Source organism: Patella vulgata, chromosome 6, assembly GCF_932274485.2.
Source record: "Patella vulgata chromosome 6, xgPatVulg1.2, whole genome shotgun sequence".
NCBI lineage: Eukaryota > Metazoa > Mollusca > Gastropoda > Patellidae > Patella > Patella vulgata.
In genome coordinates this window covers 51,887,369-51,912,875 of record NC_065884.2, presented here as the reverse complement: position 1 = coordinate 51,912,875, position 25,507 = coordinate 51,887,369, and the positions used below count along the sequence as shown (strand labels likewise).

The 25,507-nt window shown below is 35.4% G+C and overlaps 1 protein-coding gene across 2 annotated transcripts in view; it reads left to right on the top strand.

Annotated features, from left to right (window-relative positions):
* LOC130010356 (sodium/hydrogen exchanger 10-like) overlaps positions 1 to 25,265 on the top strand; it is a 40,559-nt gene extending 15,294 nt beyond the window's left edge. For both annotated transcript variants that reach the window (XM_050554471.2, XM_056101803.1), the window contains exons 3-28: positions 509 to 766; positions 1,173 to 1,310; positions 1,618 to 1,734; positions 2,082 to 2,243; positions 2,689 to 2,797; positions 3,671 to 3,814; positions 4,171 to 4,339; positions 5,536 to 5,617; positions 6,150 to 6,252; positions 6,852 to 6,930; positions 7,935 to 8,072; positions 9,016 to 9,113; positions 10,740 to 10,800; positions 12,353 to 12,610; positions 12,963 to 13,133; positions 13,634 to 13,835; positions 14,607 to 14,755; positions 15,105 to 15,230; positions 15,826 to 15,924; positions 17,394 to 17,525; positions 19,620 to 19,760; positions 20,202 to 20,307; positions 20,569 to 20,651; positions 21,987 to 22,139; positions 22,764 to 22,867; positions 24,030 to 25,265. In XM_050554471.2, coding sequence (XP_050410428.1) covers positions 509 to 766; positions 1,173 to 1,310; positions 1,618 to 1,734; positions 2,082 to 2,243; positions 2,689 to 2,797; positions 3,671 to 3,814; positions 4,171 to 4,339; positions 5,536 to 5,617; positions 6,150 to 6,252; positions 6,852 to 6,930; positions 7,935 to 8,072; positions 9,016 to 9,113; positions 10,740 to 10,800; positions 12,353 to 12,610; positions 12,963 to 13,133; positions 13,634 to 13,835; positions 14,607 to 14,755; positions 15,105 to 15,230; positions 15,826 to 15,924; positions 17,394 to 17,525; positions 19,620 to 19,760; positions 20,202 to 20,307; positions 20,569 to 20,651; positions 21,987 to 22,139; positions 22,764 to 22,867; positions 24,030 to 24,126 — 3,479 coding nt within the window. In that variant the 3' untranslated portion in view covers positions 24,127 to 25,265. The remainder of the gene's footprint in view (positions 1 to 508; positions 767 to 1,172; positions 1,311 to 1,617; positions 1,735 to 2,081; positions 2,244 to 2,688; positions 2,798 to 3,670; positions 3,815 to 4,170; positions 4,340 to 5,535; positions 5,618 to 6,149; positions 6,253 to 6,851; positions 6,931 to 7,934; positions 8,073 to 9,015; positions 9,114 to 10,739; positions 10,801 to 12,352; positions 12,611 to 12,962; positions 13,134 to 13,633; positions 13,836 to 14,606; positions 14,756 to 15,104; positions 15,231 to 15,825; positions 15,925 to 17,393; positions 17,526 to 19,619; positions 19,761 to 20,201; positions 20,308 to 20,568; positions 20,652 to 21,986; positions 22,140 to 22,763; positions 22,868 to 24,029) is intronic.
* Positions 25,266 to 25,507: the final 242 nt, after the last annotated feature.

The following is a 25,507-nucleotide window of genomic DNA, read 5'->3' as shown; positions in this document are numbered from 1 at the left end:
TATTTCTATTGCGTCTTTTTTTTAAAATCATTGCTCTGTTTTCATTTTGAGTGAAGTATGTATCATGACAGGCCAACACTTAAAGTTACAATTTCATATTTTTAAGTTATATTTTTAAAATGTATTAAAATAAAGCCCTAAAGAAGATGGTATCTATAAACAGTCCTACCTTGTTAAAGAATAATCCTATTGATCCTATAATTCACTATTGCCAGTTGAGAAATTGGCAAAAATATCATTTTCAACTTCTAATTCAAACGTTTGAAGATAGCTATTCCATGGTGGGGAATAGAAAACAAGGGAGGTATTTCGGAGGTAATTGTGTGAACATTTTTAAGTGTGAGAAAGATAACCTATGATCGTATAATAGTGAGTTGACAACCTATTGAGCAAAAGACATAAAAATAAGTATATTTTGACTTTCGTAGAAAATATGAAATTATAACTTTAAAACACATATTTTGGAATGATTGACGTTGCATTTATAGTCCTGAATTTTTTGTTACAGCTTTAATGCGACAAGTGATGAAATTTATTCCTTTCCGATTGGCTTATACTGTGATGCTACTGCTGCTGGGTATTATATTTGGAGCTATAGCTAATCTTGTTCCTGCTTTAGACACCTACACCCTTGAAGATACCAATCCTCATTTGATAATGCACATCTTCTTGCCTGTTTTGATTTTTGAATCAGCGTTTGCCTTGGATTTTCATACATTCAAGAAAACATCTGCTCAGGTTTTAATCTTGGCCGTCCCAGGTTTAGGTAATAGTTAGTTGTCTTAATGATGCCAATAAATTGTAAGCTAAATGTCTTTGGAGATTACGATTAGATTCTTCGCACCAGGGTTGTGTGTTATATCCCTATTTCATCATTATTGTAGAAATGAATTTAATAATGTCAATAAAATCTCAAATAAATTGTAGCTAAAGGTCCCTGTAGATTGAAATTCCGTCATTTGCACCAGGGTTGTGTGTTATATCCCTTTTTATTTCATCAGTGTATAACTGAATTTATAAAAGTTGTGTATTTACATACTAATCTAAGATTTTAAGAAATAATTATGATCAGAGAATCATGAACCCTCTTTCGCAAAGATCATCATTTTGTTTCTATAAGGTTTTTATTTGTTCTGTCGTGATGCTTTCAGGATCCTAACTTTCCATTTCAGCATTATCCTCTGTATTAATTTGTGTTATGGCTCAATATTTATTTGATTATAACTGGAATTGGAATGTCGGAATGATGTTTGGTGCTTTAATAAGTGCGACAGACCCAGTCGCTGTTGTAGCTATATTAAGAGAAGTCGGTATGTTGACTCAATACTATTTTTATACCCAGCAGTTGCAGAGACATGTAATCTGTATTTCATATAATTGTGTCATATGCCACATCATGCGGGATGTTCAAAGCAAACAGCCCCTGAAACTGGATGCCGAATGAAATTGTGTCATATTCTTGTTCAAATCAAATAACATTGCGCCTGAAAGTGGATATTTATCGTTACATTTATATATTTAAGAGAAAGCTTATTTGTTAGCTGGACACCAAACAGTAATCGAACTTATAGATATGTAAATAACTTCATAATAACCAGAATTTTACATTTCTTTTAGGGGCTTCGAAAAAGTTAGCAATAATAATCGAAGGGGAATCATTGTTGAATGATGGAACAGCCATTGTTTTCTTTAATATATTCCTTATTTTATCAACCACAACCGAAGCTCTAACAGGTATATCATGGATTTTTCTTTTTTCAAATCAAATCTTTATTAACCTTGAACCACTGGTTCATCGGTAAATCTCGGCAAACACCACGTATCTAAAACAGGATTTCTATGCATTGACTACTATCCAAATATACTACTTTTACACATTATCGTCAACGTATAGAACTGGTATTACAATGGACGTTCCGTGTAATGATTACTATTCTTCTACAACTTTTCCTGTTAGCGGATAATTCATAGCAACAACTGATCAACATTCTAAGCAAGAGATGTTAATTTTACCAGTAATAACATGTATCAGTTTTCGTTAACATATTTTACGGACGACATAATGCTTCTTTTGGTTACAGGAGGAGATATCGTATTGTATTTTCTACGAGTGGCTATTGGTGGACCAGCGTTTGGCTTATTAATGGCATTAATTACTGTTCTGTGTCTATCTTATGTATTTAATGATGTCATGGTGGAAATAACTATAACATTAGCTTCTACGTATGCTACATTTTATATAGGTAAAACCACTTTTGAATCGTAACTTCCAGGAGATGTAAAATTTCGTTCATTCATGTTAACTAAATGTGAAGACAAACTAATGGATGTTTCATAATGCCTAAAATGTATTTGTTCTTGTAACATTTCATATAAGTAATATTGTCAAGAGACCATAGATAAGGGGGTTAGGGGGGCACTGGCCTGGGGATCGTGATGGCTGTTTTAATCGAAGCCGCCATTGTACATTACGATCTGTGACTCGTACATAATCGAATCGACCCATACATCCACCGACCGATACGCCGCCAGAAACCGTATGTGTGTGGCACAATTTTATGGAATAGTAAGTTAAAAACTTTATTTCTGGCGACGTTATGTCATGTGTTATTCTCACTCAGTTACTAAATGCCGATTAAACGATTTAAGTATCAAGTATCTTTTGGTATTGTTTTGTTAATATTCCAGGAGAAAGGTTCTTAGGAGTATCTGGAGTGTTAGCAGTAGTCGTTTTAGGTGTTGCTTTGGGTAGTATGAAAACCAGTATCAGTCCAGAGGTTGAAGCTTTCTTACACAGGTATAATTATTGAAATATAATGGTAACATCCATTTCCATCAAAATGTTTTAATGAAATACACCAACCCTAGAAATGAAATGGGGTTTAACGTCCAGCGGCACTACGGCCTAATCTTATATTGAATTCCGACTGTCAAGGGATCTTTTACTTGCACGCCAATGTGTACACGGAACCTCGGTTTTTCGTCCCATCCGAACGACTAGACAGCTGTCCTTGACAAGGGAGAACCACGCCGGAAAATCTGGATGAACTTTCTCGGCCAATGCAGGGATCGAACACCCGACCTCCAGGCTAGCGAGCCAGCGTCTTACCCACCGTGATCCCCTATCTTTTAATGCAATACACCAACCCTAGAAATGAAATGGGGTTTAACATCCTACTGTTATACATCGACTGGGTTAAAGGACAATATTGGTGCCAGTCATTATCACATATGTGATAGAACTGGTTAAACACGTTCCAAATATTATTTTATCACAGAGATCATTGCTACATAGATGATAGAGCAATGATCTCTGTGATAAAATAATATTTGGAACGTGTTTAACCAGTTCTATCACATATGTGATGACTGTCACCAATATTGTCCTTTAATGAAGACAGGCATTATGTCGGAAGTTCTTTTTCGTGCACGTCGATGTGTACACGGGACCTCGTTTTCCGTCCTCCACCACTGACAAACGGAAACTACTCCGGAAATCCCGAGGAACTTTCTCGCTAACACAGGGAGTTAATCCAAGACCACTTGGTTAGTCCGCCAGAGTAGAACGAACTCACTTTGCCACCGCGGCTCCCAAATTAAAACATGCTGCACTGAAAATAATATGTTGTGTTAAAGTGTGCATACTTTGTATTAATGTCTTTGTTTTCAGATTTTGGGGTGCTCTAGCTTACTTGGCTAATACTTTAATCTTCATACACGTGGGAGTGGTGATTTCAAAGAAAGCCATATCTCTCGTACACGGAACAGACTGGTTTTATATGATGTCCTTGTACTTTGGATTAAACATTATAAGGTTTGAAGTACAATTTACATACACGACATAAATTTTTCAAAATTAAAAAAGAAACAAAAAAAAAAAAAAAAAAATTAAAAAGGACAAATATATCTAAGAACCTGGTGTTACATTAGAAAGAATAAATATATCTATAGGAATTTGGTGTTACATTAGAAAGAACAAATGTATCTCGGAATTTAGTTACTTTAGAAAAAACAAATATATCTAGGAAGTTAGTATTACTTTAGAAAGAATATATAATATCTAGGAATTTGGTTGAATTGTATATTAATAACCGTTTCCATCTTGAAGGAATACATGTACAATGGACATAAAACCTGAAATTAAATATTTTATTTATTTATTTTTATTAGAGCTGCCGTGAATCTGGTATTCAGTCCTATATTAACAAGAATAGGATATGGAATGACTTGGCAAGAAGGTGTTGTTTTAACATGGGGTGGCTTACGAGGTGCTGTTGGTTTGACTCTAGGACTGATCGTCTTGGAGAACGAACGTTTAGATTTAAATGTTAGGGCTAAGGTAATTAATAGTGCGGTCCTTTCTTTTTTCATAAATTCATCCCCATCACCAGATAAGCGACACACCAAACACAAAACCAAAAGAAAAACTCGCGGATAAGACACCGAGTAGTCCCAGTCATAAAGAAACCCGCAATAAGGGAGACAACCCCAGAATACGGAAAGGAAACAGACCACCATTAATTTTTTTTTTGACTTCGAGGGAAAGACTATTAATAGAAGTAACACGGAGCTTCATTCGACACGTAAATAATTGGAGCCCTGCCTCCATAAGGGGACATTTCTCAGACATCGTATTATTCTAGGGTAGACAAAAATATTATTAGGAATAAATATATCAAATACGTCCTTTTTGTTTAAAAAAAACAACAAAACTAACTATGCAGTATGCTCAGAGCATAAGAAAGGAGTGATTGAAAAGATGCGACCGACTGTAACTGAAGCTGCTATGTTTACTACTCTTATTTCTTAAAAAGTTTATCTAGACGGATATTTTTGTAAACATTTTTACCACTCCTACTTCTGTGTTATTATATTTATGGTATTTCTTTATTGTGTTAAATGTTTGACTGTGCACTAACAATAGAGATGTTAAACAACTAGCCACTCATGTGGTTTCATGTAACATTTTTACGTCATGAACGGCGTATGAATTTTAGTACGCTTAACGCCAAATTAATATTCACAATGTATTACGCTTGGCAGAAAAAAATTCGATTTTAAAATACTAATTTATCTTTATTGTAAAAAAAGGTAAAGGAGGAAACGAATAAAGCATTAATTGTAATGTTGGGCTACATATTACCTAGACACTCGAGGGGTGCAACACATCTTAGTCACAGCCTATTTCAATCAAAGTTCTCAATGGAACTATGATTAGGTTTGGGAAGAATTGTTCATTTTTGGGCATAAGGAAGAACCCTAGTTTAAGTAAGAACTTCTGAATCCTTTATATATCAAGACACAAGCCTTGTCTACAAGTGGTTTTCTATCAAGCGTTTTGGCGTTCTGGATGTCTATTGATTGCTATTTTTAAGGCGGTTGCATACCTAACTTCATGGTTTCTCAAGGAAACCCGGTTTCGGTCCAGTGTTAAAGAATCCAGTCCGCTAGAAAATTGTGCCAAATATCACAAATTCAAACTGCTAAAAGTTTCCGTAACCGACTTAAAACTATGCCGTTTTTACTATTTTTCAGATATTTATTCATATTTCTGGTATCGTGTTTTTAACTTTATTGATAAATGCCACCACGATACCCTTTTTACTGAAATTATTAGGTAGGTTTCCTGATTCATTTGTTCAACAGGTTTATTATATTTTAGATATTAATATAAACTTAAACAGACATTATGCAAGAGCTAAATCTGCCCATTGCAGGTCTTTCTTTAGGCCTGAAATGTTTTCTAAATTATTAATTAGACATTAATTAACTGATCCAGGCCATAATCAACTCTCGGTGGTATCGGATTTCTCCGATATTAAATAGATAAGAACGGTTCAGCCATATTTTAATTTAATTTAAAAATATAGGAGCGAGACTTAGCTTCGAACATCCAGTACGGTGGTTGCAATTATTGCACACGTCTTGTCAAACCTTCGCAAAGGCTAATATTTTCGCTCACAATAGAATAATTGGAATGAAAATTTTAAATTATTCCTTTTACATTATCTATTTTCGAACTATTATAGCAAGCATGGCTAGCTCTTTATCTTACATAATGTATCTTGAAGAAATATACGCCAAGCATGACAAATTTCAGTATTACAAACGATGGACATCAGTATATGACTTTTATTCTTACCTTCCAGGCATGAATGATATTTCTACTGCTAAAAGAATGGCAATGGCCAGTGCTGTCAAACATCTTCAGGAACTCAGACAAAAAACTCTGCATATGTTAAAAACAGACAGGTAAAAAATTGTTACGTTCTGGTATATTTCCTTGGATGGTTGGATAGTTATTACCAGATCGGAATATCTTCGATTCGAAGCATTTAATTAAAACAGCGAACGATTCTACTCTATCCCACCCCACCTTAAACCATATCACAGAGCGGGGCGGTTCGGTTCGGTGCGATACCTTTTTTCCTTTTATTTATATTTAGGGCACTGACATTACTAGATTGGGTCGTTATAACAGCTGTAATATCTGACAATAACCTTTTAATTTTAACACTGATTACAGATGTTTGACACAAACATGTTAAATGTTCATTGTCAAAATACAGAAAAACTGCAAGATTCATATGTGAATATATAGTATCCCAAACTGTTTCACGACTACAGTGCGAAGGCCTTCGTTTAGCTCTGTACAAGATGTCTGACCTTTAGATCATACGGCCTGGAATACAAGTGCGTTGTTTACGTCGGACGCAGTAACACTAACTGGCCCGGGCAGTATTATTGCAATTATGTCAACTGACACTGATTGCTATCAATTTGATAGTATTCGTGTTAGTGATACTGCATTATAATTAATCTGCTAGGATATTGATTATTTTCTAAAATAGGTTTTTAGCCGATTCGGATTGGGAACTGGTTGAAAGATCTTGTGAAATAACATCACCTTATAAAGTGTCAAAAGATGAGGTATGATCTTTTATTATTAACGGTTCGATCTATTTGATAAGGCCAACTTCAAGTTTGGTCAAAGGTCACGAGATGTCACCCAACCCTAACCCTAACCCTGGAACTAGACCCAATGCTTACCCTAACCCTAATCTACAATCTCGCCAGCAATCACTTGCCCTAACCTTATTCACATCTCAACTGTCTTGACGAAAATTGAGCTGGTCTTAAAAGACAATATTGGTGTCAGTCATTATCACATATGTGATAGAACTGGTTAAACACGTTCCAAATATAATTTTAACATAGATATCATTGCTACGATAGATGCGTAATCAAGGTTTCAACAAACGGAAGTGACGAAATCAAAAGGAAAACACGAGCTATCCTTCCATATAACTGACTGAAGTGACGCGTGATAACAGATACAAGGGCGAATTTCTGCTTACTAATAATTCCTTCCAAGACCAAAAGTTGTTATATGAGACTGTGAGAGGATATTTGACAATTCAAAACAGAAATTGACTGTCACTAGAAAAGAGAAAATGAAAAAATATAGAAAAAGTCCGTGCATTACCATGTTGCTATTAAGTATAGAATGAATAAAAACAAGTGAATGTACGGACTATTTTTATTTTTCTCGCGTTCTCTTATCTAGTGGCAATCAATTACTTTTTTGTAAAAAACAATTGCAAGAAACGTTTTATGGTGTTTTCCTGTTGTATTTGGTCCATAAAATAACAAATTAAAAATTGGCCGAAATTGGTCACCACAATGGGTCTAAGTATGACTTCAAACAAAATGACCGTGATTTGACCAAATTTACAAATATTGATATTGAAACAAGTAGTTCTACACCACTTTAAAAGTGGAAACAATCCTCAAAAATTATTATCTTAAAAGTTTTTAAGTTGACAGAAGTTTTCCCGAAGTTATATCATGACGTCATCATGGTCAAATTTTCAATGATCTTATTATCAAATATTAAAGAGTTAAAATATCAATGCCAATCTTTTGTTTAACAGATTGAAATAAATAAAATGCAAATACGCCCTAAGTCTGTATGTCCCGATTGCTGTGCCAGTTTACCTGTTCAACTAACACAAAAAGAGCTGGCCGACACTACAAACGAGGCAATCCTTAGATTATTAAAAGCAGAAAAAGTAAGCAAATATCTTCATATTTTTTTAATAGTGTTTGATATCATTTTTGTGGCTTAAGCTGTTATGAATAAAATGCTTAAAATTCTCTGATCTGGTCAAAAATAGAATTGTCAGTTTCATTGGAACTTTTGTTTTTATTTATGTTGTTGAATGACAGATAAGGTATAAAAACGATACTCAAATTAGTATACGAAATGACTTCTTTTTTAATAGTTCGTAACATTTATTTAATCGCTTATACTTTGCCGCCATCACTAATTAAAATAAGCAATACTTTGTTTTTATTCAAATCAAGATTCATCTTAATCTGATTAAAATACAGATCTATATTTCGTTTCGTTATTTTATACTTTCGGTTGTATTGGGATGGCGTTTAACTCCCACTCGACACAAACTATGTCATTTATTCCACTAAACCCGACGAGGTTGAATATGCGACCCTACTCCTTCTCACGTACAACCGGGGAATCGAAACCATGCCAGTTGACTCAATGACACACCTTATGATATAACGCGCACGCGCTAACCATTCGACCATCCAACCCCCTCCTATGAGGTCAGACATTTGATTAACCAATTAGTGTTAATGTTTCAACTGGGTATTTGGAAATGCAACTATTGCTTTGTCTGCGAATGTCTACCCACAGTTCCGTGCATGGCACGCCAAGAACTCGCCTCAACAGTCGCTTGCTTTGGCTAAACCCTCACATCAACCAGAGCGCGAGTTATATAACAACTCCTCCAGACCCTAGTGTAGTGAAGGCAAGTAAAACAAAAATTTTAACTATAAAAAACGAAATAAAATGGGATCTGTGTTTTAATCAAATTGGGTTTGTTCTTATGGAATTATTATGATTAAAGAGATACATCTACTAACTGACTGGAAAATTCTGTATATTTAGAGTATTTAAAATTAATATATCATTTCATATTTTTTTGATAGTTAAGTTATTGGAGACAGTTTGAACAAGGCATGTTATCCCGGGAATCAGTTCGTACACTGCAAGGTTTTACTGAAGTAGCATCCGATAAAAAGGGAGCGTAAGTATATAATTTAATTGTCATTATTAAAACTGAATCACTTACTTCGGGCCAGTCTATTATTGTAATTAAATACTTGTTCTGCTGCAAAAATATCAAGATACAATCAGGGCGGTGTAAATTATAACGATTTAATGGTGCTGATCCTCATTTACATTTTCCGACAATTATCTGGGTCTTTTTCATTGCTTAATCCACAGTAAAATATACTCAATATGTGGCGCTGGTCAGGTTTGGTCATATCTGTAGTGGATGCCGAATGTTGACATATATCTTTGATTTATCACGTCTGTGTAAATATTTTTGGATTGGAATCCTTTTAGAGATTAAACTTTCACTGTATTGAAGTTTACAATCGATTAGAAATCCACCAAATGATGATAAGAGACATTAAATGTATTTTAATGAATCTAACGAGTTAAACATACATTATGCTAGAGCTAAATCTGTCTATTCTTTAGGCCGGAAATGTTATCTAAACTATTAATTAGACATTTATTAACATGAAAAGACTATAATCAATTCTCGATGCCATCTTATGTGTCCAATTTTCATTGGATTTAAATCCGATCTGCTGTTAAACGCTCATTGATGATTAACCGCAAAAGTGGATAATCGAGACTTTGTGAATTATTATGACAGCGGTAACAATGACAGTCGAGGCTACGGTGATTTTGAAATAAGGTTTTATCGACTTAGAGTGAAGCAATTTGAGTGAAATTTTCAGCATGTCCCCTTTACATTATCTAGTTTTTAACTATTGTAGTGAGAGCTGCCAATTCTTTGTCTAATCTACCATAATGTGTCTTTAATTAAGATGTGAAGTACTTGAAGTGACAATGGCAATCGACGCTACGGTGATTTTAAAATAAGGTTTTCTCAGTGAAGCAGTTTTTAACTATTGTATTGAGTTCTTTGTCTAATTTTCCATAATGTATCTTTAATTAAGATGTGAAGTATTTTTTCAAAGTCATTCAAACTTTCAGTTTATATATGTTTTTGATGACAAATACCCAAAGTTATCGCCTTTCCCGCTATCTAAAGGTCGCTCGGTTATTGTAGAACTGTAGAAAGTTAAACCCTATTTCATTTTATTTATTCCAAGAGCATAGAAAGCCATGTCTATATTTGCATAAGCTATTGTGATACGTCATTGTCGCAATTCCTACAAAACACAACCGAACAGCTGGTACGTAACCCAATCAAGTAAATCTAACTGATCGCTTTCGAACGGTTCGATGTTTTCAACTGAAATTTTCAGGCAACCTATTTGAGATATTCTTTGACACAGTGACGTTTAATTCGAGTACTTAAACCCATCTTTATCCACGGTTATCCTTTGAAATTGGGGACTATTCCTTTAACATGAAGTACCATACCAATGCCACATTAGTTTGCTTATCATAGCGAATTATTGAAATAAAATTGAACCATATGTTAGTCCCGAAATGACCTAGTTTGTGTCGAGTGAACGTTCCCCCCCCCTCCTTCTCTCTCTCACTCTCTCTCTCGACCTCCAGACTAGCGAGCCAGCGTGTTACCAATTTAGCCACCGTGGCCCCGATTTTTTTTTTCTTTTTTCACTTAGTCCATATAAACGTATTATAATATTGACATATATTTCAGTTTCGTTAATGTTGAAGAAATTAAATCAACATGGGAAATATCTACAATACTGAAAAAACTAGTAAGATATAATTTTGTATAATATCTGTATTATTGATCCTATAGTATAACATCGAACATAATCTTCGGGAAATTTGGCGAGCGGAACACATACATGAAACATATTTTTGATATAATCTGCCATATCATCAGAGTTAAAATGGTTGGATAGTGTTCTGATTGACAGTCGTATTGTTCAATTTAGCTTTAAGTAGTGACGGGATATGCTTTTTTTAGAACACCTGGTACCATTCCTCATTTTAGGCGTTCACATATCTGACAGTGTTATTGTGCCTCTTGCCCTTGGTTTTGGTGCCTCTATGGTGATATGAAATCTTTAAAAAAGATGTTCTAATGATATATGATATATACTCTTCAAAAAAAGTAGGGGATATTCAGAAACAATACAAAACTGCGGAAATGCACTGCTGTTTTTATTAGAAGTAACCAGTGTATGTTTATAACAGGCCACCTGCCTATACATGAACATAAACAGTTGATATGGGCGGCTTATCTGACGGTCCCATTTCAATTGCAAAGAGATACACCGTCAAAAGTGAAAATGGACGTTTTCGATTTTTGTCTTAATAATGAGTAATTAATTGCTCCTTCAATCCTCAGACATTCAGCAATTCGTCGTAGCATGCTCCTAATCAACCGTCTAATCACGATTTGGGGCAATCTGACCCACTACTCTTGCAGTGCCACGGCCAATTCTTGCAGTATTGTCGGTTGACGTTGACGTCGACGAACACGCCTCCCGATAAAATTAAACGTAACACACTAAAACAAAGATACGCTAAACAGTAAATCTTATGCAAGAACAAATAGGGAAGCAAACATGGATAGATAAACAAGCACGCGGCAGTTTTCATCAACCCTTCCTTGAAGTGTCAAATTTGACAATGAACCCCGCCCACGTGTATGGCGCTATTGCGTGTCGCATGTGCGTCTCAGTGGTTCTGTTGGGGCGATAAGTTCTCCATTTGTGAACATACTCTCAAAGCATGTCAAGTGCCCATGACTATTTATCATATCGCAACCTGCATAGGTATTTGCATTTCAATATCCCCTATTTTTTTTTGAAGAGTATAATGATATATACCGGTACTGTTACATGCTAGCATTTCTTGTATAATGAGAATTATACTGTTACGTACTAGTATTTCTTGCATAATGATAGCTGTACTATTGCGTATTAGTATTTTTGTATAATGATGAGTTTACTGTTACGTACTAGTATTTCTTGAATACTGTATTGTTACATATTAGTATTTTTGTATAACGATAACTTTACTGTTGGTAATAGTAATTCCTGTCTGTTACGTATTACTATTTCTTGTATAATGAATACTGTACTGTTACATATTAGTATTTTTGTATAATGATAGCTATACTGTTACGTACTAGTGTACTGTAATGTTACTAGTACTTCTTGTATTTGTACTGTGTTAAGTACTAGTGTTTCTTGTATAATGAAAAATGTACTGCTACGTTAAATCCAGCAATGGTACATTGAGGAATAATTGGTAGAATGTAATTCACAATTCTTTTGTATACTGTTCTATTTTTAGACGAATATGGTGAAGAAGATTATTGATAATAATAATCCAAGCTGTTGTTCATCTCATCCGATTTTAAAAACACTGTTTATGATAGTTTTATCCAAACCATTCTGGATTTTTATATACGTCATCCTCAGCCTCGATATGATAAACTGTGCCTTATCACTGGTCAGTGAATTCGATGATAAATGGCATGAATATAGAATTTATTTTAGATCCTTTAATGCAACTTGTTTGGGCATCTACATTCTTGAATTTTTCTTCAAGGTAGTATTTTATTTACATTTTATTATTATGAATTAATTAAGTATTGAAAAATATAAATCAGTTTAAAACTGATATAGTATATTAGGAAGAGTGTTTTTTTCTGGAGAAAAATACGTAACAAAATATAGACACTGTCAGTAGTTCACAAATAACGGTGATGCTTATTGGCTTAAATACATGTTTATACACATATTAGTGTTCCGTAAAACATAAACTATAGTAATTTACTCTAAAAACAGATGACCACATATTACTAGCCCTGGGTTTCCTACCTTTCTTTACAATATATATTAGTAATTAATACCCTGAATAAATAAACAATGGCGTATTTCTATCGTTTTTCTCATACCAGGTCCTAACGCAGAGAGCGGGGTATTTTAAGATCGTGTGGCAGATATTGTGTTTTATTATCATCATTCATGGAATTGTCGATGTGATTCTGGACTTTTCATTCTTTAACCTACAACCAGTAATTTGGGCGTTCTTAGCTCTCCGATGCATTCGGTTTTTACGATATTTTGAGGTAAAGTAAAATTAATTTAGATAAAATATTTCGGTGAATGCTCAAAAAAATTCCGGTTATGGGTCATTTGAAATCAAATGTTTGATGTCTTATGTTAGGAGATTCCTGTGACAGTAGTTTGTGCGCAAGAAATATGTACAACTGTCAACCGTGGCTGGCATAATCCCTATTTTGGCCGAGAATGTTCCTTGGCATTTTTTTGTTATTTTAGCGTGGTGAACCATTATCAGTGGCGCAGAACGGGGGGAGGGAAAGCATCTTATTGTTCGAATGGGGCGGAAACGCCACTGTCTGGACAATCTTTTCTTTCTAGCACACACTATGGCGCATACCTGTCTTCATTAGCCCAGTCTGTCTCTTAATGCTAATAATACTACACTGGCAAATAAACATATAACTGTAATGGCAAATAAAAACGGGTGCGCGTATTATTTGCTTGTGTGAGCTCCTTGTAAAATGTTTCGTATCCTTGAATGAAATTAAATGATTATTTCTTTAAGATTTTAATACCACTTGTTTGGAAGTTACTGCAATATCAGATGACAACAGGAATAAGTATAGGCTATGACGTAGGTAGAGGTTATGTAGCAGGAGAAGAAGACGTTCGTAAATTAATTGATAGAATGGTTGATAATGCAGATATAGCGTCACATTTAAAGAGCACTAGTGATAAAGGAAAACTTGAAGTTATCAAATGCTTAGGTAAGCATTTCACAAAGCATTATTATATTTTAACGTCCACTAACTAGGTCATTTTTGTGACGTACAAACGATATATTTTCATTTGGATATATTGTCGTCGCACCTGAATACCGCCCACCCACCCGTTCCCATTTTGTTTGTGGACACTCTACAGGTCACAATTTCTATATATCCGATTTTGACGAAACTTGAAATATAGGATGATATCCCACGGATCTCCGTCTCTTTCGATATTGGCATGTATTGAACCGCAAATTCATGGAGTATGGCCATGATTGTACGAAAATCACGTTTATAGCTTGTAGACACTCTTAGAGGTCACAAATGTTATCTGATTTTGATGAAACTTAAAATTATTATAACCTAAAGATCTCAATTTCTTTCGATATTAGTGCATAAAGGACCGTAGTCGCCTTGATTATGACCCATGATTGTTCACTATCCATCTCTTACAAAATGTGAGCGTATATTGCATGGCAACCGCTTGATATTCCAGTAATTCGCTTGAGACATACAGATGGTATAGTTTTATTCCATTAATTTGCTTTCGAGAGGGAACAATGTGGTTTAACGCCCAGTCGACACTAACAGCCAATGTGGTATGGATCCCATGACGTGCATAGTTATATGCGTTATGGTATATAATGGAATGACCTGTAAATGTCTTTCGATTGGAATAACTTCCCCTAATGTTTCGGACTTCATATCTATCGTGTTTTTTGTTTTGTTTTGTTACAATTAGTTTTAATCTTAGATTTCATTTTTATTTAGCTATGTTACAGAAAGACTATCCTCAAGTTGCATTATCAGTCAAAACTAGACAGGCAGCTAGAAGTGTTCTTAATTGTTTAAGAGAAGGAGTACAGAAATTATTAGAGGATGGTGTATTGGAAGAATCGGAAACCGAAAAATTACTTGAGGTAATCTTAAAATACCGAAGTAGTAGTTATATATTCTTGATCATATGTATGCAGAAATGTTTCCCAAACAAATTATTTTGATAGTGTTTTTTTAATTCTTTTGATGCATAAGTTGCGTATGACAACGCATCGGCCTTAGTATTCTTCCACTATAGAGCGCCCTCATCACCAGTATTACTAATATGAATAGTAGTGGACAAAGTAAGGAACCCTGCGGATTACCACAGTGAAACTAGAATTAAATGTTATATTTTTCGAAAACTGTAGTAAAAAAACTCTTACTTAAAGCTGTACTGTTATAATTTTGATTACACCGTTCTTATAAAATTGTATTTTTATTTTCCTATAGAAAATAGAAGATAATATGAAACGTGTATTATCTCTACCAACAAGTATTCCTGTGCCACCACCGGATAAAATGTTAACTAACGTTACATGGATTGGGGAAGATCAAAACATTGTTAACTTTATAAAGGTATAAAAGACATAGTATAGTAACAAAATTGAAGATACGTTCTCAATATGGAGACGAAGTGGGTTAGTCAGTAAGACAGTGGTTCGCTAAACAGGAACTCTTGGGTTCGCTCCTCGGAATTTTACGGCGTGGTTGCCACTTGCTAGTGATTCATGGCATGGCAAGGAACAGCGTCTAGTAATTGGGATTGTACGAAACCCCGAGGTTCCATGTACAATTTGGCGTGTACGCAAAAGAAACCTTGATAGTTGGAAGTCGAAATAAGTATGTAGCGCCACTGCCTGGACCAAATTTCCCTCATAGCACACTGCATGGTGTATGTCCGTCTTCATTACATCTCTGTTGAACTTTGATCATTGTTTACAGTACAGGCCACTGATCCAAGAACGTTGTGAACTCTAAATAGTATAGGGGAGGAAGCTGTTAGTGGACATATGTAGAGTAACAAAATTGAAGATACGTTCTCAATATGGAGACCAAGTGGGTTAGTCAGTAAGACAGTGATTCGCTAAACAGGAACTCTTGGGTTCGCTCCTCAGAATTTTACGGCGTGGTTGCAACTTGCTAGTGATTCATGTTTTTTTTTTACTTTTAGGATCGAGCCAAATTGGTTAATTTTGCATATGATGATGTTATATTTAATGAAGGTGATCCTTGTAACGGTATATACATTATTGTTTCTGGTTTAGTCAGGGTGAGTATCTGTAACTTTGGTAAATTTAAGAACATATTGAATGCGACAGTATAACATAAATCTTCAAATACTAATTTATGAATTAGCACAAAGAAAATTGCAGTCACCCACGGCAACTTTTAAATTAAATCAGTATGAATCGCTGTAACTCTGTAGTAGCAAGGTAAATCATACTTTACGACATTTCTACTGAAAACGAAATTTGTGCACCAGGAACTGGGCCCTAAGCGCTACCAGGTGTTCTTCTACTTGGGGCGTAGCTCTGTCAAATAAGCATGACAAGCTTGTGCGCATCGATTGGCACTTTTTTGTATGACGTGGCAATTCCAAGATTGATGTAATGACGCCATGCTCGGTGCCTGCTCCATCTGGTACTTGTTAAATGATTTGTTGCTATTGGACACCTGGTAGGTGCATAACGAGTTGGGCCGTTTCTAATATGTCAAGCATTTTTGTGACTGTTGCAAGACCAAAACGTAGTACCTCTTCAGTATCTACTGACCGAGGCTATTAAGTGATAAATTTCTGCTTGTTTACAAGAAAATAATCATCCAATAACGACTTCCACAAGCTGTTAAAATTACCCACAGTCGGCAAATTATCTATCAATTATTACCAAGCGTTCAGTTTAAAGCAGCTACCACAAAAACTAACAACTGGGACGCAATGAAAATGGACAGCTTTTATAAACAGATGATTGTAAATCTCGTTTAAGAGATACATTTTAATCTTGTAATTCTGAATGTTTCAACCCCGGGGGATCATCTTTTCAGGATTGCGTAAACGCATCGCAGATCTATTCTATCAAATTCATACACACAATGAATTCGACAGAATGGACAATGTTGTGAATCACGAACTTATGGTGCAGACATGATGTATTATGTATGAAATGTGTTTTTTAACCGTTGGAGTCAATACAACTTCTAAAGTTCTGTGGAAGTGGGAACTATAAGCCAAGGTTGATACCCGAACACCGAGAACGCGTCATCATGTTAATTATGGAGACATTGGTATCAGAGGCACTGGAAGCAGCACTGCAACGAGATTGGGAAAAGATCCCACAAGCAGGAGTTCAGCGGCTTATCTCCTCCATGTGCCGACGTTTCATGATGCGTGTGTCTTCTAGAGGTGGACGCACACGTTATTGTTTGTTCTATCTTTACCCCATTTGCCTACGTTTCTTGCATACCCAGCAATTCCAGTCAGATCAGTCTTCATTGCGTCTTACAATACCAATCCTTTAGTCCATTTTTTTTTCGTTTTTATCTAAACTTACAAAAAGTGACTAACTAGATTTTGCCATAAGATGACAGAACTGTAAACGTATATTAGAAAGACTAATTCATATTAAATAATATCTTTTAAATCGACATTACCATTTGGTAAACTTGAGATATAGATAGCATCATTGATTTCTTTATAAAAAGGATCGAATAATCCAGGAGGCATTCGTTTATTCTTTTCAGTTGACTTTGCATGAATCAGAAGATAGAGATAAAGTAATAGATATTTTGTCTACAGGTAGTATAATAGGTGAAATTAGTTTATTAACACATGATGTTAGAATGTCTACCGCTGTATGCGAAACTGTGGTTCAGGTAAGAAAATACAACAAATATATGGGGTTTTTAAAAATGAATTAAAAGTGAAAGATTATTATCTAAAATATAAACTATTTTTGAACTGGCATAGACTGCGTTTATAATCAAGTTTACACCTTATACCGCGGAGAAAAGTTTTACACCGCGGCGAAAATGTTTTTTTTATGTATTTTGATTTATCATAGTTTTCACTGCGATTTCTCATGTGAGATAAATATAGGAAAAAGGTATAAATCAACGTATGGCACTAAAAGACCACCGTAGTTAAGCTATGATTATAATTAAGTTAATATGTTGATAGGCTATGTTTACAATCAAGTACACGTCTTCATTAGCCCAGTTTGCATAAAAAAGGACGTTAACCCCTGTTTCATCTACAATTAAGTTGTTATGTTGATAATCTATGCTTATAGTTTATATTTATAATCAAGCTGATATGTTGAAGGCTATGTTTATAATTAATCTGATATGTCCGCTTCCAAATGTGTCTAAAGAATCTTGCCATAAAAGGCCAGTCCTGATTAAGGGGCCAATGGAAAGAAACACAGAAAAGGGAGCGTGGAAACGAAAACCGCTACCCATATCAAGAGCGATCAATCTGATTAGAAGGCAGATCCTATTTCGTTTCGTTTTTTATAGTTCCAAATTTGGTTTTACTTGTCTTTACTGCACTAGGAGCTGGACGAGTTGTTATATAGCTCGCGTTCTGATTGGTGTGAGGGATTAGCGAATGAAACGTATGTTGCAGCAGTTCTTGGCGTACGATGCACGGAACTGTGGGTATCCAGCGACATCAACATTGATTGGTTAATCAAATGTCTGATATCATAAGGTCAAAAGCCGCTCTTGTGACCCCTGACGCAACCCCCCACTACAACTGGTCAGACTTTCATGTAGTAGAGGCCATCAAAAGTATAAAAAAAACCCGAAACGATCTGTATTTTAATCAGATTGCATTTATCCGGACCGTCTGGACAGAGGCCGGATTTTAAAACACTGTAACACTGTAACTACATAAGAGAAAAAGCACTTCCGGTTAATTTCAAAGACGGATAACAATGACAGTATCAACCTTTTATGATATAATATACTTTTTTAACCATATTTTTATTCAGGTTGTCTCAATGGGATTGTGGAACAGGCTTAGCTAAAAAAACCTCTCCCTAAATAATAATTTATATATATTATTAATGCAAAATGGGTGTATATACATAGTTAAAATGGAAAACACATACATATTATATAAATATAATAAAATGGGTGATAATGTACAGTATATATAGTAGTTAATAATTATACACAAGCATAGTAAGAATTTTTTAAAAATAGGCAACATTAGAGAGACTAGCCAAAATTGTACATAAAATAGATGATGAAAAATTATTTGATCGAGATTAAAATCTGTTTGACATATTTATAAACTTATGGACCTGATTAAAAATATTCGTGTTAACATCAAGACTGTAGGTTGTGGGGCCGAATAAAAGGCAGTTGATATTTTTAAAATCATGTTGTAATTTGTCTATGGTTTCTGTTCGTGCATTTGAATGTTAGGAACATCGCTGAAGGTAATGATCTGTATCTTCAAATATATGACCGCAGAGGCATGCGGGACTGTCGGCAACATGTCTTAGGAATTTGTTACCCTGCAGGTCAAAGCATCGAAGTCGTAATTTACAATGAATTATTTGAGGTTTCCGCTGACCGTTATAATAAAATGAAGGAACTTTGATATCAGATTTGGATAGATGATCGGAGAATATTTTCAAAGTTCTAAAATTCCTTGCAGTTTATTCCACTCTCTTATACCGGATGGGATAAATGATTTAGCAAAACTTTCAGTACGACATCGAATTTCTTTTAATTTGTCTTCATTACGAAGGGAATATTTGTTTGTAGGTTCAAGGTTTATGAGATTCTTAAGATAAGGAGGGGTTAGATTATTGATGATTTTGTAAAGTAGTTTTAATTTATGTCGATTTCGTCTTTCTTTGAGTGGAATAAATATACTTAACATTATTAATGAAGACGGGATTGAACCGGAAGATTTACTATGTTGATAGTTAAGGCTATATTTTATTACAAATACAGGCTATGTTTATAAGTGCAAGTGATATGGAAGAAGCATTTAAGGAATTTGATGATACTCATCCAACTCTAGAATATAGACTATGGAAAGTTTGTGCTACACGATTAGCTGTTGGTATTTTAATGGAACAACCGCCATATCAGGTGAGTTAAATAACTTTATTTCATGTATCGCATTGCCCTGATTCCTATCATTTTCCTGACGCAACGACCGTTTCCAGTCTGAAATTCCCGAACTGGTACCCCCCTTTACCGAAGACACGTAAACAATAACGTTTACAGCCGTTGAAAGCTTTTCTTCAATTGAAAACTTAAGAAAAATAAATCAGAAAAGTTTGGGGTAAGATGTCAAGTGATTCACAGCGGAAAAACAGCCGTTGAAATGGAATCTAACTTTGGAACTCTGCAGACATTTCACTTAGACAGCGATGATATTTTCTATCGAGGAATCTGAGAGGTCTAGAACCAGCCGAGTATTTTAAGTTTCCGGTATCATCTAGAAGTTTTTTCTTTGTAATAATATGCAATTAAATGAACTCGAACATCGATTTAATAAACAACGCATAAACGTATTTACTTTTAAAGGGATACAGTTGTGAAAAAATCAAACTACGGCTGGAATCAGCTTATATTTATTCTGGTAGTGACTTTAGAATAACCTCCAAAATGGCAGATGTGATATTAATTCAAGGTAAGACATTTTTATTTTATGAAGAAAACATGTTTCAGAGATCTTGTGTAGTTGTACAGCGTAAATCTCTGATTGGTCGATGCATAAGACGGAATATGATTCATATTTCGTAAAACAAGCATTCACTTTGTAATAAATCAAGTTAAACTATTACTAAATGTCTTAAATATGAATGACTGTTGTATGGTGATATATATATATTTGTTCATCTGCGATTTGGTTCATAATCTAATGAATGTCTTATGATATTATGTATTTCAGGAGTAGCCCAGAATTCATTTACTAGAGATAAATATAACGGACCATGTTATATACCATGGACTTGTTTACGGTTAAATTTCCTAGTAGGTTCATATGTACTTAGTATAGTTTAAAGGGACAGCATTTGCAAGTAGACTTTGTCGTCACATTTGGCTGTTTAGTTTACATATTTACACTATGGGCCGTTAAACACACTTTTATTTGCGGTGTAGAATCTGGGACTGAATAACCCAATCAAATAGTAAGTGTAGGAGGATCAGAAAAACCTGCGGACAAGACAAACTACATAGATATTGCCAGAAATAAACTACAAATATCAAATCAAGTGAATGGTCAGCTGGTGGTTATGAATAAATCATCAAATAGTGTATTTTTATCTTATTCCCTCATGGGTAAACAAGCAGATCGTGTTTTCAGTGAAAACCTCGACATACACGTTCAGGCAATAGCCCTTTAATCGGGCCATATGTTAAAAGAAGCATTAGTAAAATCATAAATAACAGATAACGGCATTTGATGGGAGTACCATTGAGTCGTTTAACACGACAAACTTTGGAAACAAGTCACGTGCAATGCCAGGCACAATTCCCCATGTGACTGTTATTAATTTTCGTCTCTGTGTTTTAATTGATATTACCTGAGTAAGTTTATCTACATTTTATAACATCCACATTAACTCAGTAATCATTTTCATCATTAAATAGGGCATCAAATACAAAACTGGTTATTATGACGTTATTTAGTAGTTTAAAGGTTTCATTTAGTGAACAACGAAACAAACAGACAAATCAATTTTGCTCCTTTAGATATACATAAGATTATATTATACGTGCGCAGCATCGCGGTCGGACTCGATACATTATTCTACTTTACTTACAAAATAAGCGACCATAATGCATGTGCAATTGTGGGCACACGCAATGTAGATAAGAAATCAGAGACTTATACTGATAATACACAGTTAGGATTGTTCCAAATAATATCTAGCAGAGGGTTACGTAAAGGCAATATTAACAAACGTATAAACCGGTATGAATACGGTAACCTAACAGATGCACAACAGGTTTCCTGCGAGTCCCATGCGCAAGTAAATTATCAGATGCAGTTATTTCCGGACAGGGCATTCTTCAATTTGAAGCACTGGGGAACGTGGGTGTTCGAGCGCGAAAATCTTACTCAATTCGATATACCTTAGAGAAGTTTTGAGACGTGAACGCCTTGTGTTTTGTGTTACAAGTGTGATGTTCACCTAAATATGCTACTTTCCATCTGTCAAATAGTCCCAAAAATTGCGCTGTTTTTATTTGATAATCGATACTGCCCCACCGCTTCTATATTTACTAAAGCAGTGGGGCAATGATTTTCAGTAATTACTGTACTACAAATACCTTAACGCCCGATTCTACTTTATGTTGCAGGTTGCCAAACCAATCTTGCTAGTGATACCAAGTGAAAGCACTGATCGTATAACCTATAGCCCTACATATAGAAGAGAATCATATGTGTCTGACCACAATCACTCAACTGATGACGAAGATAGTACAAACTCACGACAAAATCTACAAATACAAGTAAAGATCTTTTGTCATTATTATTGGGTGGGACATGAGCAACACGTGTCGAATAGTGTACACGTGTAATTAAAAACAACGTTTCGGGCAAATGCTCTTAGAAGTTAAGCAAATTGAAATGAACTGGGGGTTATTAAAATATCCCACTTTTCTGCATTGACTGCGCTAATTAAGACGGGATTATGTCATACAGTGTGCCATGAGGGAAATTTTTGACCGAACAGCGGCATTACGACCTGCTCTTATTTCAAATTCCAACTGTCAAGAGTTATTTTACGTGTACGCCAATGTTTGTGGTCCCATCCGAGCGAGGAGACGCCTTTGTTTGCCGGGCACTCCATCCCGCACCACTGAGCAGAGAATCCAGTCTAGAAAATCCGGATGGACGTTCTTGGCCAACACCAGAACCGATCAGGCTGAAGCGCCACGACTGGGGCACCAGTTCGTGCAGAAAAGTAGGGAAAATTTAAAATTTATTTACAATGCAGTCATTTTGCGCTTTAGTTTTAGTCACTATCAGTAAAACGTTTGCGACAAACCAAGCCACAAAAATGTCATTCCCAAGATGCCGTATTGTTTGAATGTCGACCTTTGTTCTGAAAAATATTTTATACATTTTTACAGAGGAAGAGAGTGACACTTGTAGCACCACACTATTCCCAAATTGATGGTTTAACTGTCGACAGTATTAGCATGAATGATGGATCAATTGTGCAAGATGATACCATGTAAGCATTTTTGATTTGTCCATGGAAAATGTCTTCTGCCACGACCTTCCAGTCCTCTTCTAACAAAAAGAGTTTATCATGTTAAAGTGCAGTGTCACGATTACCAAAAGTTATTTGACTAGGCGGGGGTGGAAGGGGGGGGGGGGTGAAGATGCATTATGTAAGATTCAATTAAAATGGCTGGCCGTTCTGGCTATAAATAGTTCAAAAATAGACACTGAAAAAATAACATACAGTAAAATTACTTTACTCTGAGTTAAGTTTTCGGTGTTTGGAGATTTAACTATTATAGTCTAGATTATCAACTACCATTGCTGCGATATTATACAAAGTCTCGATTATCGTTTTTAAATTAAATTATGAAATGGCGATCGTGTTTTGATCCATTAAAAATCACTGGCTAAAGAGTTGATTCATGTGTATGAATGTCTAATTAATAATTTAAATAACATTTGAAGTCAAATGAATGATCTGCAATAGGAAGATTTGACTCTTGTACCTTTAACGCCTAATTCCACAGTAGTGATATCGCAGTATTAAGGGTATTAATGGGTGTTCCTTGTTGGATCCCAACCCGTGAATCATGATCAGTATACGTGGGAAAATAAGGCGATTTTCAAAATTGGGGGTGGGAAATAAAATAGGGTTTTACGTCCTACTACTCTGGGCTAATGAAGACGGGCTATGAAGGACTACGGCCTCGAATTCTGTAATGGGCTCTTTTACGTTCACCCCAATTTCGACACTAGACCTGTTTGGTCCCACCCGAACAACTATACGTTGTCTCTTGCCAGGGTATCCGTCCTGCACCACTGCCTAGGAGGAATCCCGTCGGAAAACCTCTGTGCGTCTCGGTCAACACCGGGATCGAACACGGTACCTCAAGGTTAGCGAACCAACGTCTTGTTCACTGAGCCACCGTGCCTCTCCCCCCACCCCCTTAAAGGGAATACCTCAGATATATTATAGTGAATAGATTAATTCTGCAGGGATAATATCATCCATCATAAGGACAGCCAAACCTCAAGTCTAATAATACAAAAAGCGTAATACAAGAGGCTTGTTTTACTGGCGACCAACTAATAAATATACGTTATAAATTAAGTGGTACTTGTAATAAGACAAACAGCCTCAATATATGTATATTGTTTTCATCTTGTAGATTGGAGATGAGTTCATTAGATGAAGAGGATCTTGATAACAATACGGATTCCCTACATCAATCTGATTCTGAAGAAGTAACAACAACTCGGTTCTAGACATATATATAACAATACAATAGTACGTTTTTTTTCGACAAGGAACTGGGGCATAAGAGCTACTTGTTGTTGTTCCTCTTTTTCTTCTTCTTCTTCTTGTGGCGACACTCTTCGAAAAAAGTCTAAGGCCAAATCAGCTATGATCGACATTCAACTTATTCCTTGAACGGTTGCGCAACGATTGACGGACCCGATTTTTGATATCCAAGATGGCGGCGATGATGCCAGGCTAGGTTCCTGGTGATTATACTGCTATCATAATTGTTGTAATTTTAAGCCTTGACATGGAAATATAGTGATAAATTCGATCGGTACATACGTCATACAACACTTTGATAAAAGGAAATAATCACGGATAAGTTACCGTTGAAATGATCCCTCCCCTTTACGCCAAAAGTGACAAAGCATTAAATAATATCCAAAGGTTGTGAACACTCTGGATTAGATGAAACTTTAAATGTGTGTTATGGATCAAAATATCTTGGATGAGTTCGATTTTGGTGTGTAATGGACCTTCCGTTCACGAGTTATGATCCTACCCCCTGTCTTTTACGCAATTTGAGAAATATGTGCAATAGGTTTGTGGACTTAATATGTTTAAGGGTCAACATATCTTAGATGAGTTCCATTTGGATGCGCATCGGGCCTTCCGTTCTGGTTCTATGCCCCCCCCCCCCCACTCCCGGCTCTACCCCTGCCGTTTACGCAAAATTTGACATATGTACAAAGTTTGTGGACCTCCGGAGGCCACGAATTTTATCAGATTCAGATGAAACTTAAAACATAAAATCGTTTCGGAATTACATCCCGTTTTCCAAAAACTCTGATAATTGGATAATTATTTATTTATTTTTTTTCAAAATTGGTTTGTAGCAGGACGTACCCTATTGATAACCAGCCTTTCGCGAACTTTAGTTCTAAAGTTACGTCGCCAGCCACACCCCTTAGCTTAAACCTTTGCGAATACGATAAATGAAACTGAGTTTAATGACCTACTGTTTTGTACCGACTGGGCTAATGAAGACGGGTAATACATGAAAGACAATGAATTATATTACTCGTGTGTTGTATTTGATATATACTTATTGTTTGGTGTTTCAATTGTTGTCTTTTGTAATAATAAATAAGCAAATCTTCTAGTATGTGCTATTTAAAGGCAATTAATAGTCAAAAGAAACTGCTGTATAGTGCTGGGGTTAGTTACAATTAATATTCACAGGGAGCTGCAATGGTTACAATGGTTTTAGTCTTATTTGCAATTAAGAGCGTGTCAGCGAGAAAACCATGCAGAAGGTGCTAAGGCTTCAATCACAGATTTTGACCAAATTTGGTTTATAAGTTGGGATAGTCCCAAAACACATAAATGTGCAATATTAGATAA